The sequence below is a fragment of the Botrytis porri genome (genome assembly GCF_014898465.1).
Source record: "Botrytis porri strain MUCL 3234 chromosome Unknown BPOR_002, whole genome shotgun sequence".
NCBI classification, from domain to species: Eukaryota; Fungi; Ascomycota; class Leotiomycetes; order Helotiales; family Sclerotiniaceae; genus Botrytis; species Botrytis porri.
The window spans coordinates 2,160,758-2,177,733 of record NW_024066076.1 but is presented as its reverse complement, the minus strand read 5'-3'; the positions used below and the strand labels follow the sequence as shown (position 1 = coordinate 2,177,733).

The window sequence follows — 16,976 nt, the reverse complement described above, 5'->3', positions numbered from 1 at the left end:
TTACTGATGTACATTAAAGAAATCTCCGTACATACCTAATCATGGTCCAATTACTCTCGATCTACCTCCTCATAACACAGCACATCGAGGTGACCAACTAGAACCTCTCAAAGTTCATCCGAGCACAGACCACCATTGGCATATCGTCCACGATCACCTGCACAGAAAGTCCAAATGCTGACAGATTACGCTTATAAACCATTTTATTTGTGAACACCGATCATGCAGTCATCCCGATCGATATCCTTAAGTAGAAGATGATTAACTCCTTATCCGAACTCCGCTTTGTTGATGTTAAGAAATACAATTGTCAGCAACGGATAACTTTTTCATGATTTCGTAGCTTATAAGAACGGATCAGGCTGATACAATTCCGACAATTCATCTTTAGAGTTGCTAATATTCATTGTCCGTTTTTGATCTTATCCGCAAAATGAATTCCACCCCAAAGAACCACGGAATTGTCAAAACAGCTGTTGGTGAAGCAAGATTGCAGCTAATTCCCATCCCACGACTTCGAGATGATTACATTCTCGTTAAGACAATTGCCGTCGCAATAAATCCCACAGATTGGCAAACCATAGATGAAAAACCCAGTTCAAGGAGAAAGGGTCCCACGCTTTTAGGATGTGATTTTGCGGGGATCGTGGTTGAGATTGGCAAGGGTGTGGAGAAAGAATGGAAGAAGGGGGATAGAATCGCGGGGATGGCGCATGGAGGTTTGTCTTTTGTATAGTGACATGAATCTATTTGACAAGTGCTGATAACAACGTAGGAAATGATATTGAGCCGGAAGATGGAACATTCGCAACGTATATTGTGGTCAAAGGCGATGTGGCATTCCACATTCCGGATACTGTCAGTTTCGAGGAAGCTGCATCGCTTGGCGTCGGAGTTACTACTGTTTCTTTGGGCTTTTACAAATACTTGTCTCTACCTCTCCTGAAATTTCCACTTTCCATGCCAAATCCTGAGAGCAGACGCACGATTCTGATCTATGGAGGAAGCTCGGCAACTGGAACATTAGCTATTCAATTTGCAAAGTTGTAAGTTCTTTGTCCCCAGCCAACCATTCATTAATAACTAACGGAAACCACAAAAAGGTCCGGATTGCAAGTGATCACTACGTCATCACCGAGGAACTTTGAGCTATTGAAAAGCTTAGGCGCGGATCATGTTCTAGATTATGTAAGAGAAGATAACTTTCGACTTGTGAACTTCCTTGAATAAGCCTAAGCTTTGTTTGAAAATTGGATCTACATCTGAAATGTTCCAAACCCCAACTTATCATGCTAATACCATCCAGCATGATCCCAACTGCGGAGCCGAAATCCGCTCGCTTACTCAAAACAAACTCCACCACGTCTTCGATACAATAGCAACCCAATTCAGCGCTCAAATTTGTGCCAACGCACTGTCTACTACCGGCGAAAGTAAATATGTAAATCTCATGGGTATCGAAATACCCAGAGATGACGTCAGCAACATTTTCTTTCTCGGATACTCGATTACTGGGGAAGAGTATGAGATTGAAGGAGAAGTGTGGCTAGCTGCACCTGAAGATTTTGAACTCGGAAAAAGAGCGTTTCTATTATTGGAAAGATTGCTAGAGAAAGCACTGATTAAGAATCATCCGGTGAAGGTAATGCATGGTGGCTTGAATGAAATATTAGAAGGAATGAGAGAGATGAAAGATGGAAAGGTGAGTGGAAAGAAGTTGGTGTATAGATTTGGGGAACCTTGAGATATAAGTTATGGATGATCATGTCTCTGGAATGAATTATCGGTTCCATCTTAGCGTTCTTGTAGATCGATTAAGGACTTAGGGGATTTCCCACAATATATCACCTGGGTGCGCATACTTGTGGCTGTGAGTGTAAGTCAATCCGACGATTATGAATGCGTATCTTAAGGATTTATTTGGCCGTTAGTGCCACAAAAAGTTGATGCTCCAAGTAATTTGGACATGGAATATGTACACCACTCAACCTTCTCTTTGACTCACTAGATTTCCAGTCTAAGAATGAACTATTATTAATTGCTCCTACAACCAAAGATTTCTCAGGTCATTTGATAATCCTGAATTACTTGACATAAAGGTTTTCAGTGAGATATAAAAGAGTTGCTTCATATAGTTCAATACATCGTTCTCCTCATAGTCTTAGCTGAGTATTGATATTAGTCTTCGTTGAAGTGATTCCTCTTATTCAATGTAGAAATATTTACATATTCTTTGATATGTAACGATGGATAGTTACGACTTTCGATCGAGAATGATCATTATGACGCGAAGTCTTCCAAGTGAAGAATTTGTTCGTGAAGACATAGAAAAGCAGTGTGAAGACCTCGAAATTTGATCTCCTCTCAAAAAGTGAATAAAATTCAGCATGGTAATATATCTCGAATGAAAACAGAGCCCCCTCATTATGTAGTATCATCTCATCTGCTCTCAGCACTCGCTTGTGCCATTTCAATTACACCATAGGTGAATAACTCACTACCTAATGGGTACCTAAGAATCATCGGCAAACAATCTCCATACATCTTCCACAGCTTTATCTTGTAATGCTATAGTCAAATATTTGATGACGGATTTGTAAGCATATTGTTGGCTTCTATACCGAAGCGGTTTCTTGAACGTTTCCCAAGCTTTATCCAATGCGGTAAGACTATTCTTATTCACGATGGAATGGTCTGCACCTTGCAACAAGAGAAATCTTACATCTTCGTGGACACCACGCCTTCGCCAACGTGATGAACCAGCTGCAACAATCAACCGCAGTTTCCCCCTCACTATTCTGTGCATTGATAGGCACACCGGCATTGATAAGTACTGGTAATAGCGCAGCCGAAGCTTTGTTATGACGCACAGCAACATGCAAGGCTGTGCAGTGAGAATTGCCAAGTGCTGCTATATCTAAACCATGCTGTACTAGACAATTAACAATAATTTCGGAATTTTTAAAAAGGTAGGATCTGTTGTACGCGGGGTCTCCCTTAGCTAGGCAATGTATAAGTGTAGCTCCTGCAGAATCCTTGGCCATAATATTTGCACCAAATGAACAGAGAGTATCTACCATGTCGGGATTGCATTTTAATACAGCAGTTCTCAAAGGTGAATAATTTCGAACGGCATGTTTGTAGGCACTTTCGTAATCGGCTTCCAGGATTTCAAGTTCATTGACGCCCTTGGCAGAAGGAAGAACACTCCTTGTTTCACAGTTCAAATCTGCTCCATAATGAAGTAGGACCTTGACCATTTCTTCGTCATCGTTCTGAACAGCTATATTAAGGAGACTATGACTTTCGTATAGATATATTAAGTTTCCCGTGAGGGGATCATTGATATTTATCATGCCACAGTCAAGTAGAGTCTTCGCGACTTCAATGTGTGAGGCCTGGATAACTTCACCGAGACTCATGAAAATGATTCTGTGCCCGGGACTGCCTTTTGAATAGTGACCACTGTATTTGCTAAAGAATTGTCTAACGATCATGTCATGTCCCCCCTTAGCTGCGTATACCAATGGATAATATATGTTCCTGTAGGTATCTTCCATAGGCGCATTCCAATCAACATGTTGGTATGGCCGTAAAGTCATGACAATCGACTTCAGCCCGTAAATACAGGATACGGCCAAGATGGATGGAGGTTCTCTCATAGTGATATGGTACTCTCTAATCCTCAAGGATTTCGACCGGGGATCACGATCAAGTCTAAAACTTTCGACCCACTCTTTAAGTGATGCACTATAGCCTTTATCCAGATCATCACCGATAAACTCTTTCAAGAATCTGCTAGTTACCAGATTAGGCTGCGCTATTTTATAATGCTTGTGCCAGTACTCTTTGGCATATGATATAAATTCTCTATTCTGAAGAGTTATTTCGTCTGATTGCTCTCCGAAAACCATGGTATGGCGAGATTGGTGCAAGAAGACGTAGAGACATCGATTCAACAAGAATAACTCTCTGGATTGGATGCTGAAATAATCTCTTGGGGCGCATTTTTCCAGAAATTCTCGAACTGAAAGATGTGCAAAGCGTAAAATCTCTTCTTCTTCATCAAAGATTATCAGATTGCAGCAAACATCTATTAACTCGTTGACTGTAGAGACTAGGACTTCGTTTTTGTCAATATCAACAGTGACTGCGGCGAGCATCTCATCCTGACTGAGTTTCCGCCTCGTACTTAATAACACCTGTAATGTCCTGATGGCGGCTTTCTGACTTGGCTCTTTCATGCTCATAATGTCTTGATAGACAAGATGATAAGATTCTTCAAGTGATTTCGGAAGCTTTCTGAGAACACTATCAATGTCACCTTTAACCCTAACCTGCTTACACAGTTGCTGTATCTGCAAAGTCACCCATCTAAACCTATTTAACGGTTGATCTTATCAGTACCTGTTATCTCCAGAACAGAAGCAGATGAACCTACATTCCTTGAGATCTATCAATAAGGGCCTGAGCTATTTGCTGCTCTATTTTCTTCTTTTCTTCGGGTAATAGTTTTCCTTTGACTATCCTTTTCTTTTCTATTGCCTCAAAAACTTCCTTCATGACATAATCCTCAATATCTTTAGAAATATGACTAGGTTGAATTAAGATGCATGGTGACTCTTCAAGTTGACTGACTATGTCATAGTCTCTCCTGCTCGAAATGAAAACCTTGACAACACTGGCAGATTCATCAATGATAGTTTTCAAAGATTCAATAAGGCTGTATCTCTCACTAGGGTCGCATTCATCCAGTGCATCGATCACCACGTAGAAAGGATCTATTTGAAGTATTTTAAGAAGCACTTCGGTAGTCTCATCCAAGCTCAAGCGCTCCTGAGGAGAGAGTCCCCGGTTCTCTTTTCTCAACTTTTTGTAGACTTCAACAACAGGCTTTCTGATTGGAAGATTAGCGGTGTTTGATGATACCTGCTCCAAGATACTACGTAGAACTTCTTCAGGTTTGGCTCTCTCAGGTTCTGCAGTGTCGCGAGAACAATAGAAATATGCAACTGGAGCCGCAGTTCCCCATGCTGGAAGACTCTTGACACAGACTTTCGATCACCGCGGATCTGCAAATGCTGTCAGAACTCTCACCGTGTTGATATCTTAGTTGGAGTTACTTACGTCAAGACGATTTTCCCGCAACCGGCTATTCCATTAAGCCATAGTATAGACGATACACTTGAATCCTTCCACTGGATGTAGTCTGCCGAATTTAGAAGCCATTCGCAAGAGCCTTCAAGGCGCTCGCTCCGCTTTAATTTGTGATGCTTTCGGTACGGTATTGTTGAGAGCCATCTCAACAACGTCTCGCGCTCTTGGAATTCTAAAGAATCTTGGTAGTCCTGCAAAAATGTTGCGCTTCTTGCGATTGGTTGTTCAAATTGTCGAAGAATATCTTCGAATTGACGAATATATTGAGCGTCAATCAATCTGGTACAATCTATAACTCGTTGATGTTTAGCCCATACCATTTTAAGCCCATCTTGTAATCTATTCGAGGGCAATTTGATTGCCGAGATTAGACGGTTTGGCTTGCTTTTTCTATATATTTGAATTGCATGTGATTCAAATGTCAAAATCGCCACATAAAGTTCCAGCAAGGCTCCATCAAAGCCCGTTTCATCACTAGTAGATTGTGAGTACAGATCTTCGAGCACCTTGCACTGAGCGATCAACTTTGAGGTTTGTTCCAACCCTTCGATTAAATTCCCAAGCGACTGACTATCTTCAATTGCAATCGTAAGAAGCAATCGTACTGCTGCTCAAGGGAGAGCTGCATGACCAGGGTCGTAACTAGCGATAACGTCTCCCACTTCCTTTACTTTGTTCACCCAGAAGAGGATTTTTTCGAAGAGATCTCGAATAATCACAGTTGTGCCATTGTTCTTTTTGTATTTCCAAGCTTTTTCTATGCACAATTGCTTTTTCTTTATGGAAAGATTGTGGATATCTTGGAGAATATCCAAATAACCCGTTCGAGTGGGGTCTAGTTTGATTTCGTCTTTATCTTCCTTCTTCAGTGATTCCCAAGCTTGGTGCCATCGTTTCTCAGCCACTGTGCACTGCGGTATCATGGGAGTTGAATATGAGCTAGCCATTTGGAAAATAACACGATTTGTAAATGTTTGCAAAATATTTAGGAGGAATGAATTTCTTCTTCGTTTTTGGGGTGTTGCCATCAGAGGGAGCTGACGAACTCACCGGCCAATCAACAACCTTGCCCATTTTGAATACCACGGTTCAAGTAGCCTTTAAGAATCAAAATCACAGGGGTGGAGATCACATATGATTTGCTGATTATTAGCCCAGTCACCGCAGCTTGGCAATAAGTTCCAAATTAACGTTCTTTCTAGTTCAAGACTATAAAGGGTAAATTCCATTAGATCAGTTTGTTTCACACACCTTCTCTAGGTATTCCAATTGTGATTATTTTTGTTCCAGTAGAAGGAGGTGGAACTTAAGCCTTAAACCCGAGTTTAATGAATCGCGCCCGATGCTCGAGTGGGCTCTCAGGCTGATTCTATGCAGTATTGTCTCGAACTCAGCTTCTAGACACGCAATAGAGAGCTGGATGTTTGCAGGATGCGCCTTGCACGGGTTTTGAGTCTCGCACCCTCTTGTTTAGGTATGAGAAGAGTTATAGTACTTTGAGATACCTCTAGTCCATAGTCTGAGCTACAGGTTGTACAATTCAATACCAAGCGCGTCAATTGACCCCCCTTTGTTTTCGCCTCCTCTCTCATCCCCCCCCGTTACCCCGACCGAGAAAACTTCCATCCATCTCCCCCCCCCTCCCCAAAACAATCTCCCACCTAGACAAAACCACGTAGCTAGCACATTCCATCCAACTCAGCTAAATTCTACTCCAAACCAACCCTAAGCCCTCAGCTCAATCACCACTACATAAATAAATCCTCCCCCCAAGATTCACCACCCAATAAAAAACCCCCTCACAATCCAATCACCGGACAAACTAACAAACACACAACAAAAAGCCTATCCACAATGACTCGACGACTTTAGGTAATCAGATGAGCGAGTAACCCAAGTACTTCAAACCACTGTCAGGGAGCTCAAGGGTGGGAAGAAGACAGAACCAAGAAGAGAAATATGACAAATACGATGAATGAAAAATACATATGATCAGAAACAAGCATGAGCAACTTCCCACTTGCTTATTTTTTTTTTTTTTTCCTGCTGTTTATTTTCAGAGTTCCTTGCCTCTGAAATTAGAAATATTCCACTACCTATTTTGCTACTAGCAAAGTGTATGTATGAATAGCTGAGTACGTCTCGTGTATTCCTGATATTCAAGACTGATACAGAGAAAAATGCTTACAAGACTTGACATCAAAGATATGAAAGGAGACCAGAGAATTCTGCCTCATCAATATACATATTATCACATCATACAATTATCCACACCAAACAAAATCACTTCGTGAAATTTTACAGACACAACAAACCATATCAAGAACATTCCCAAAGATGAAGCGGAAGACTAAGCATTAGTCAAAATAACTATCGAATTGATATGTTCATGACTATCCATCATCTAGTTATTTGACTACTCTCTCCAATGGATTCATTATCCACCCTCATATCTCTCAAAATCAATTCATGCATCCCTCCACCCTCATACAATCATGCAATGCATCCTTATGAACCCATTCCATTCCGTCCCACCCCCAACCATCATTTGAGTCGTGAAGATAACTATTTGAAAACAGTGAATTTGTATGCCTTTTAGAAGAGTGAAAACAAATCCAGCCAGCCATAATGTTGATATAAATCCAGATTTATTGAATGTGCAATCCAGATTTTTACTTGTGCATCAAGTCGTTAGACAATGAAAATAAAGAAAATAGTAAAAGCAGGAAAATGAATTTTTGGTCGTAGTAACACAGTTAATTTTTAGTATGAAGATCGAATGCTTCCCCTCAAGAAAGATCAACAACAGCTATCAAAGGATGTGCAAGCTACTTATGGCCAAATAAATTAATGTCCATAGTTGCCACCCCATCCACCGCGCTGTTGGTTATTGCCAAAACCCTGGTAACCCCCGTAACCTTGGTAGCCTCCATATCCACTACTCTGGTGACCTTGGCCAGCAGCCTGGTGACTTCCAACACCTCCAAGACCGCCATATTGGCTACCAGCTTGGCTACCATGGAGTCCATGTCCTTGAAGATGACTTGGGTATCCACCATATCCACCTTGTTGGGATTGAGGTGGTGGCAAGACTGATCCAGGGGTGGCATTAGTGGCAGAACCAGGACGTCCAGCTTGGGACAAAGATGGACTTGGTCCATTGGTTGTCTTTGATTCACCGAATGGTTTCAAGTCATCACTAGCTCCTGGTTGGCTACCTTGAGTTGCATTGTAGTGCTGACCTGAAGGATAAGCACCACGGCTAAATGCATCATGAGAACCAGCACCGAATCCACCGCTTCCACCTAATGCTTGAGGAGTCTGGGTCGATTGGGATGATCCAGCTCGGCCATACTCGCCCAACCCTCCTCCGACTGCGGAATCGCGACCATGGAGAGAAGATCCAGCAAATCCTCCAGCAGCGGGGGTAGAAGTGTGGTCATATGGTGCACCAGGGGACATGTAACCTTGGTATGGTTGGCCATGAATGCCAGCCTTTCCACCACCATATGGAGAACCACCGTAGCCGCCGTACCCCCCCGCTTGTTGGAATTGGCTCATGTAAGCATTGTAGTATGGGGTTTGATAGTAAGGATGACCATATGGATAGGCTCCCTGAGGTTGTTGTGAATGGCTAGGTTGAGGTTGAGTTGTTTGAGCAGCAGCACCAGTTTGTTGTTGGCTTTGAGCTACTGGGTTAGGAGTAGTGTGTCCACTGTTCTGTCCTTCTCCTGCTCCTGCAGTTGCATAGCGAGATTGGGATTGTTGAGCAGAAGTTTCAGTTTGGGGTCCATTATATCCACCATAAGATCTTTGAGATGATGAAGCATCTTGACCTTGGCCACCTTGTTGCAAGTTATATTGTTGCTGATAGTAACTGTTGTAGTTTTGTCTTTGTGGATCAGAGGTGTAGTAAGAAGAGTAATCGTTGGGTGCAGAAGAGAATGCACCAGATTGTTGCTGTGCCTGGGATTGAGATTGGCTTGGGTAACCTTCAAATGGGCTTTGCGAGCTTGGTGCTTGTTGACTGAATGCATCGTATGGCTTCTGTGGCAATGAAGACTGCTCTTGAGATCCAGGTTGTCCATATCGGCCATATTGACCCAATTGAGAGCCAGCTTGAGATCCTTGTTGAGGCACACCTGTGAAGTAGAAAAATTAATAGCTGCTAATTGAGTATGTAAAGCGCGAAACTTACTTTGAGAAGAAGGATGAGTTTGTGGGGAAGGAAGGCCAGGGGCAGCTGTTGGGTGAGTAGCAGCTGGCAATCCTGGAGCTTGCTTTGGGGTTGGCAAGGTTTCAGAAACCGGGGCAGCTTGTTGAGGGGCGGGAGGCAAAGTAGCTCTTGGTGCTACTGGGGAATGCTGAGGTGGTTGGGCTCTAGTCTCTGGCTCTTCACGATCCCCATCAACATCATCTTCGCCTGTGAGATTGAATGCGCCGAATTGTACAGCCGCTCTATCCACTTCACGATTTCCTGGCATGCGCACAGCTTCTTCTTGGTCAAGGACACGGCGTTGGAAGCTTGGTGTACGACCTGATGATCCGGTAGCTTTTAGTGCAGAAGCTTGGAAACCGCTGGTTGGAGCACGGGAAGCAGCTGAAGTTTGACTTGGCAATGCTGAATAGGGTGTAGAATTTCCAGTAGCATTTGCAGGAGCATTTCTTGGGTCCCAGGAGCTTGCAGCAGTGCTTGCGGCTGTCGCACTTGGGGGTGGAACCGATTCATCTGGAACTTGTTCGAGATTTGTTTCCGTCAATTCGTCCTTCGATGGAGTGAGATTAATATTAGCTTCGGGCTCAACAGGTGGCTCGATAGGTGCAATAGGTTCTGGGATTTCTACGGTTTCTGGTTCGGGAACAGAAGGCTCCGGCTCTGAAACGACTGGGGCTTCGACAGGTTCCTCTGGCTTGGGGAGTTCTGCAGGTTTTTCCACGGGTTCTGGGGCCTTCTTTGGCTTAGGTGCTGGTGCAAACATACTTGCCCAACTCTTTTTGACACCATCAGGAATAATAGTTGAAGCGGCAGTTGTAGCAGCAGCAGCAGTTGTAGCAGCAGCATTGGTTGCTGTAGCACCCCAAGTGTTATCAGCCTCAGCAGGTTTGGAAGATTCCGCATCGGCAGGGTTATCTTTAGTGGTGCTTTCAGTAGTGGCGGCGGTATCCCAAGCGTTGGATTCAGTTGTAGGAATAGAGACTTCGGCAGTTTCGTTACGTGTACCATTTGTATGCGCAACTGGAGCTCCACGAGTTCTGCCACCTCTGCCTCTTTCGTTACCGCGACCACGTCCTCTAGTACCGTCAAATCCACCTCGACCGCCTCGGGAGACTCTTCCAGTGTTGGTTGACTCATTAAGAGGGGCAGATGAGTTTGAATCGTGAGCTTTGGACTTGGATCGATCTTTCTTATTTGAAACTTCTCCCCATTGTGAAATGGTACCTTTGATGGTGAAAGGTCAGCAAGCGTAGTTGATGAAGAAAAGCTTGATAAAGATTGCTGAAATTTGAATGAGATGCTTACCTTCCGAAATGCGCTCAACAGTACTTTCTAGATCTCCATCGGTTTCCTCGAGGGCCATAACGACATCCTCGTCTGTCCAGCCTGGAAACAATTCTTGGATGGTGCTCACTTTGCTACCATGTTTCTTCTTTAATTGAACGACTTCACTATTATTTTGCTCAATTGATGCAGTGGTAGATGTGTTCTCGTTGGTTGCATGACTTCTTGCTCCGCCGCGACCACCAGCTCTCGATGTAAAACCTCCACGACCACCACGAGCTGAACCTCTGCCACGAGGCGTTGGTCTAGGTTGTACCTCTGACATTTTATGAGGTTATGTGTATTTGTGTAAGCAAGAGAGAACGTAATATGAGAAGAAGAGTTGAGAGAAGTGTAGAAGATTGTTGGGTTGTGGAGGGCTTTCGTTGTATTGTTAGAGAGGAGGAATGACGCTTTTGGTTTGGGATTTTAGGTGAGGTAGGTTAAAAAAGGCACAGGGCACAGATTTAAGCTCTCCTTTTAATAAAATCAGCTTGTCGCGTCAGTTGTGTAGGATTCTCCACGACGTTTACTTTTCAAGTAACAAAACTGATTTTAATATGCGAAAACAGAGGGTTAGTTACGCAATTAAAAAATTGCAATAAAAGGAAGAGATAATTATTTGAAGTTATTCAGATGACCGCCAGATAGTATTAAGACATGGTTGATTTCTTACTCTCAAATTTGGAGAATTTCTGATTCCTTTTACCACAATTGAATGTTCAAAAGTTTCCTTGGCTCTAAGTTTTAGCGCAATCATCACGTGTAATTAGATAATACCTTGGTTCGATGCATCCATTTTCACGGATCCAACTCTTATGATTGGTTGAATTGATCAACAAGGGCGTTTCGCGGCGGCAAAAAGAGCAAACCACAAAAGACCACAAGATCACGGCAGACGAAAAGTACTTAGCATGAAATAAGAACGGTAACCTGGAGACGAGTGGAAGAGGGAGAGTGGCTTAAGCAAGCATCGCACATTCGAATGCACTTATATATTGATGTCTCATGACACTTGTGACTGCAGGTGAGTTGATTACACTGTAAGGCTTTCTATCTGATAGAATGACAAGCTTTAACCATCATGTCTATCCAGATTTTGAATCAAAATAATAATTCATTGAATTGATAGAATAATTCGAAAAAAGCAGTGATCAAGGTTATTACGTTACGTCCAGAATGTGGCTGAGGCTGAGGATTGGTGGTGGGTGGCACGGGTGGGGTGGATACGACGATTATGAACATGCGCTGATTGATGGTACAACATCTTGAAATCTGCAGATTATCATTATCGCAAAAGATACCTAGTCTCTAGTCACTGCTGCTGGCATACCTCGAACCCTATCATTTGACTTAGGTATATCCTCTAATTACACTACCAATCTGACTCTTCCCCACCGGGTACGGATGTGGTAGATGAGGTGTACATACATACTGACCGTGCAAAGGTTCCTACTGCAGAAACCGAGGAAGTTGGAGTTCACTCACTCCACCTTCATCATTCCACCCACTTTCAACTATCCCATAGTTTGATTGTCTGTTGCGAATTAAGTAATCAGGAAGAAAGACTGCAGTATTACGTCGATCATTCCACCTTCAAGACGAATTACCATACATCATACCGCTTTCGAGGACTGCCATTAAACAATCTATTGCTGGCAGGCCGGACCTCTTCACGATGTTTCGGACTACTCCACCAACTCTCTTCCGCCAACTGCCCGCCCTTCTTAAATTTAAGCTTCATCAACCCCTACCCTTGACTCAACGTGAATCTACACAATTACTCGAACTTCTCACAACATCATTTCGACACCAACTGGACTCGGAGCATGGCCCTTCGCACACGAGTAGCAATGTCCAAACAACCCAATCCAATAAACAGTATCAAAATGGCAGGCCGAGGCGTCTCTCAGATTCTGGTCATAAGCACACCGATCGACACATCAAATCCATTCTCACAAATCCTCTATTCAACCAACGAACGCAACAAAGGGGTGAGCCTGGATCCACGCAGGACCCAATGGATACATTTGATAGGGCTGTTGGGCGCGGAATGATGACTTTAAACTATGCAAAAGCAATCTTGGTGGCCAAAAAGAGACAGCTTCAGTCCTCGCACGAAACATTGGAAGAAAGTATGAAGAAATCAGGCGCTGTGCTCAAAATCTTGAAGTGGTTGACGTCAAGCGGTATAAACCAGAACACTGAGTTCTTATTGCAAGACCAAAGATTTGCAATTTTACTCTTTGAATTCATGCGTGCAGAAGGTTATGAAGAAGTGTTTTGGGCGTGGATAAGCAAAGCCATCCACAATATCAATGCTACAGAATTTGAATTTCGTGGCGTAGCTCAACTCCTTTCTAAAATTGTTACACTTACAGCCAGGCTCGAAGCATCGTTTAATGATTCAATCTCTATTCTACTTCGAATAACAAACATGGCGAAAGACTTGCGCTTCGAAGAGACTCACAGTCTTCTTACAGAACCTGGACAGCACGTATTTCACTTAATTGTCGAGTCCTCTCGACAAGTGCGAGAAGCCACTTCATTAGAAGCTTTCAAGACATTCCAACAAATTCTGCCAGCGTTTAGCATCCATGATGTTGACCTGCACACTTTAGATTTATATTCCCCATACCATCGATCCGCAGATCATTTCTTGGAATTCCTTCGACAACAACATGTTTCGAAAGGGTCAGAAAGCGAGGACGTTGTACAACCATTTGAAAAAAATGAGGCGAAGAAGATGGTTTCGATATCTCTGATGGCAGCCAAGATTCTACTTGAGCAGAATCGGGTCAATGATGCAACTTGGGTAATGGAACACTTGCGCACAAATTATCCTAAACTGTTAGGAATTGAAGCAGATAATCAGGAACGGAAAGGAGAAGTTGATGAGGCATCGAGTATTCAAATACTAGAGTCTTTCAGTATAGCTTAAATCGCAGCTTGATTTCTAGTTACGATGATGAGCATTCGGGTGTATTTACATGTAATTGGCGTTAGCGGCTGGATGATGATTGATTAATTGATGGTCGGAGGGATGGGAAATGCATTGCGATACTCATATATCAAATGGCCGTGTTTGGAAATATACCATGAGACTTGGATCAAAGTCTATAAATAAACAGCTCTCTTTGATTACTTTTACTATGGAATATTCTCGTTAGTATTAAGATTCTTCAACTTCCTACAACTTCCTACAACTCTCAATTACAGTATTAAGTCACCTCGTGAGCTAGAGCATAGTAGAATTTCGACATCAACATCAACATCAACCTTTACCGTATTGGTATATTTAAATGATTCGTAGCATTTTTACCTTTCTTTGGTCTGCATACTGCTACTACTCCGTACATTCATTCTATACATGTACTCTGTATTCCAGCACGTAGAATTGTAAGACAAGTAATGACGTTATAATCCTGTTCATTCCTGGTCAGCATCACGTGAATAAGCGGATCTATCTCTGCATTAGCTTGATGCTATCCCCTTGCAGGTCTCGGGATCAGGTACAGGACAAAACTCTTCATCATCAACATGAACTCTCATGGATTGAATTGAGTTTCGGGATTGGGATCGGGATCGGGTAATTGAGATGAATGCACCTTCAGCCGTTCAGATTTTCTGTTCTACAGTATATGTCTTTTGATATCATTTGTGATGAGATCACCCACGTATTTATCTTTTTCTTCAGTCATTTCTGCAGTGATATATATGTGCGGGAATGCATCCAAGCCCTGCCATTTCCCCGCAATTCAGATCGGGTTTTGATTGCATTGATTGCGCCTCAAGCACCTAGAAGATTCTGCAGAAACAGAAGAAAAGCCGTAACCGACCATGTCCGATCAAATCAAATCAAAACATAAAGGAAAGGAAAGAAAGAGAAGGAAAAGAGGAAGAGGTAATAAATATTGGTGGGCTCAATTAGGTATTATATTCCTCTTTTTTCCAAGGATTTTCGATGCCGCAATTAACTTCTGGGATATTTGATTCGTTGATCGTACCTCTTGAACTTGATCTTTGACGTATTGAGTGCCGCCAGCCATACATACTCAAAGGTTGCAGCTAGAAGATCTAATCCATTTCCGGTATCCCTCCCTCTACGGTAACCCGGAACTAACCTTGAAAATCATTGCAAAAGCTCGTAGCGCCCGAGAGAGCTTGCAAGCTTGGAGCGTCATATTGCACATATTTGCTTTGCTTTGCTTTTCAACGTCAACTCTTTGATTATTTTTCCGTTTACTTGGTCGCAACACCTCACTGCCGACGAATTTCTCTATTTGATTACTCCAATTGAATCGCAAGAGACAATTGAAAAGATCGTTGAACTTGGATTGATATTTTTATCTCGAGTAACTGAGTTGCTGGAAATTCCGAAGAAAGAACCGGAAGACGAGAAGTTTGGAAAAGATGGCTGATAATAAGATCGAAGAAGGCGACAAAGGTATGTCGAGATCTATCACTAGTTTTCAATCTACTACAGAGGAGAATTCTGGACTTTACTATCTGAAAACTTCTTGATTTGTACAAACTTCCCCTCACAAATACCATTTCCATCCTCGCAAGCTTTGCGCTCCGAGATTCCTTCAACTTCATCAACTTCCTTAACTCCACTCAACTTCACTTCACTGCTCCTCCATCACTATGAATTGCCCATTTTTATCATTTCAAACCAAACAATGGCGATCTTCAATTTACCTCGGCTCAATTTCACACGACTAACAAATCTTCGTACAGTTTCCTGGAGCTGGGGCGGCGCAAATCCAGATGGAACCGCTGCAGAAGTAAAGGCGGGTGAAGTCTCAGTTACTAGTCATCGCGGAAATGAAATCAAGAAGACGGGGGATGAGGAAAATCCAGCAGTACACATTGAGAGAAATGGGAATGACGTGGTGAAGTTGGCTAGTGAGTTGAACGTGAAGGAGAAGGTTGAAGAGAGTAAGGAGGGAGAGGAAACTAAGGAGGAAGAGAAAGCCAGTGAATCAAAGGAGACTAAGGAGGAGACCAATGCCGAGTCCAAGGATGAAGAAATGAAGGATGAAACCAATGGTGAAGTCAAGGCCGAGGAGAAAAAGGTCGAGGCCAATGGTGAATCGAAGGATGAGGTCAATGGTGATTCCAAAGATGAGACCAATGGCGAAACAAAGATCGAAGAAGAGAAGGCCGAGACCAATGGTGAATCTAAGGATGAAGAGATGAGAGATGAAGTCAATGTTACAGACGAAAAGGCTGAGTCCGAGGAGGAAAATAAGAAGGAAGGGGACATTGAGATGAAGGATGGTGAAGATAAGGTTAAAGAAAAGACGACCGAAGAGAAGCCCGAGGAAAAGAATGTCGAGGAGGACGAGAAGAAAGATTCAAACAACAAAGATAAACCAGAGATTAAACCCAAGGCCGGCAACAAACGCAAGGCAGATGAATTGGACGATGAAGCAGAGAGCTCAGAAGAGAACGGCACCAAAAAACAAAAGACCAACGCTACTTCTAATGGCACTGCCAACGGTACTGATTCAAAGAAGAAGCCTGGTAGACCAAAGGGTGCATCCAATGGAACACCTGCTAAAAGAGAAAAGAAACTTCCTGCTGTTGGTCAAGCTCAACGAAAGACAAGAAGTCAAGCACGCAAGGAATCTGTTTAGGTCTCCCAAGAGATTACCTTTTCTTCATTTAAAGGGTTGATGAATTTTTCACTTGTTGAACACATCTCCGACAATCAAAACCTCTCGTGGAGCGAATAACGAAGACGATTTCTTTCAATTGGAAACTTTTACGATATAACATTTGGATGCCAATCAATTGAATCGAATCATTTGGGCTATATGGGGAAATACAGTGGTGGGTTTTAGTGGTTATTTGAATTTACTTTATTGGCATTTTTACGCTTTGTATATTATTGCGGGAAAGGAAAGCTACTTACAGAGATTCAATCATTCTCTGTGGTGAAATTGTTCGATATGGATTGCTTGAAAGGGCAATGGGAGATGAGAGACGGGAAATGACGAAGTATGGGATGAAGATGCGATGCAATGCAATAAAAAGTGGAGCGAGCTATCAACAGGAAACCCAACGAATATGCAGAATGAAATTATTATTTAACTGATGTTAAACGCAAATTCTTTTTATCTCTATGTTTGGATACAGGTAGTTAGTTTAGTGGGTATATAGAATTTTTGGGTTCGTGATATGGTTCGTGATTTGTGATGTGCTTTGTGAGACAGAATGAATGTTGACTGATGAATGATGAATGGGGTAATGATCATATCACACTCATTCTACG

At 42.7% G+C, this 16,976-nt stretch overlaps 5 protein-coding genes across 5 annotated transcripts; 3 read left to right on the top strand and 2 right to left on the bottom strand.

The window, feature by feature from the left end:
• The first annotated feature begins 312 nt into the window (after positions 1 to 312).
• On the top strand, positions 313 to 1,849 carry EAF01_001655 (uncharacterized protein). The gene is made up of 4 exons (XM_038909905.1): positions 313 to 719; positions 776 to 1,046; positions 1,104 to 1,188; positions 1,307 to 1,849. Exons 1-4 carry the CDS (start codon positions 434 to 436, stop codon positions 1,742 to 1,744), a joined length of 1,080 nt encoding a protein of 359 aa, XP_038774717.1. The 5' UTR covers positions 313 to 433; the 3' UTR covers positions 1,745 to 1,849.
• A 663-nt stretch (positions 1,850 to 2,512) lies between these two features.
• EAF01_001654 (uncharacterized protein) lies at positions 2,513 to 6,104 on the bottom strand (the record flags this gene model as incomplete). Its single annotated transcript, XM_038909904.1, has 5 exons — positions 2,513 to 2,793; positions 2,819 to 4,380; positions 4,442 to 5,054; positions 5,150 to 5,761; positions 5,789 to 6,104. 5 exons carry the CDS (start codon positions 6,102 to 6,104, stop codon positions 2,513 to 2,515), a joined length of 3,384 nt encoding a protein of 1,127 aa, XP_038774716.1.
• Positions 6,105 to 8,004: 1,900 nt separating this feature from the next.
• EAF01_001653 (uncharacterized protein) lies at positions 8,005 to 10,982 on the bottom strand (the record flags this gene model as incomplete). Its single annotated transcript, XM_038909903.1, has 3 exons — positions 8,005 to 9,299; positions 9,356 to 10,597; positions 10,679 to 10,982. 3 exons carry the CDS (start codon positions 10,980 to 10,982, stop codon positions 8,005 to 8,007), a joined length of 2,841 nt encoding a protein of 946 aa, XP_038774715.1.
• Positions 10,983 to 12,374: 1,392 nt separating this feature from the next.
• EAF01_001652 (uncharacterized protein) lies at positions 12,375 to 13,637 on the top strand (the record flags this gene model as incomplete). Its single annotated transcript, XM_038909902.1, has 1 exon — positions 12,375 to 13,637. One exon carries the CDS (start codon positions 12,375 to 12,377, stop codon positions 13,635 to 13,637), a length of 1,263 nt encoding a protein of 420 aa, XP_038774714.1.
• A 1,472-nt stretch (positions 13,638 to 15,109) lies between these two features.
• Positions 15,110 to 16,338, top strand: EAF01_001651 (uncharacterized protein; the record flags this gene model as incomplete). Its single annotated transcript, XM_038909901.1, has 2 exons — positions 15,110 to 15,143; positions 15,437 to 16,338. The coding sequence occupies 2 exons, from the start codon at positions 15,110 to 15,112 to the stop codon at positions 16,336 to 16,338; spliced, it is 936 nt and encodes a 311-aa protein (XP_038774713.1).
• Positions 16,339 to 16,976: the final 638 nt, after the last annotated feature.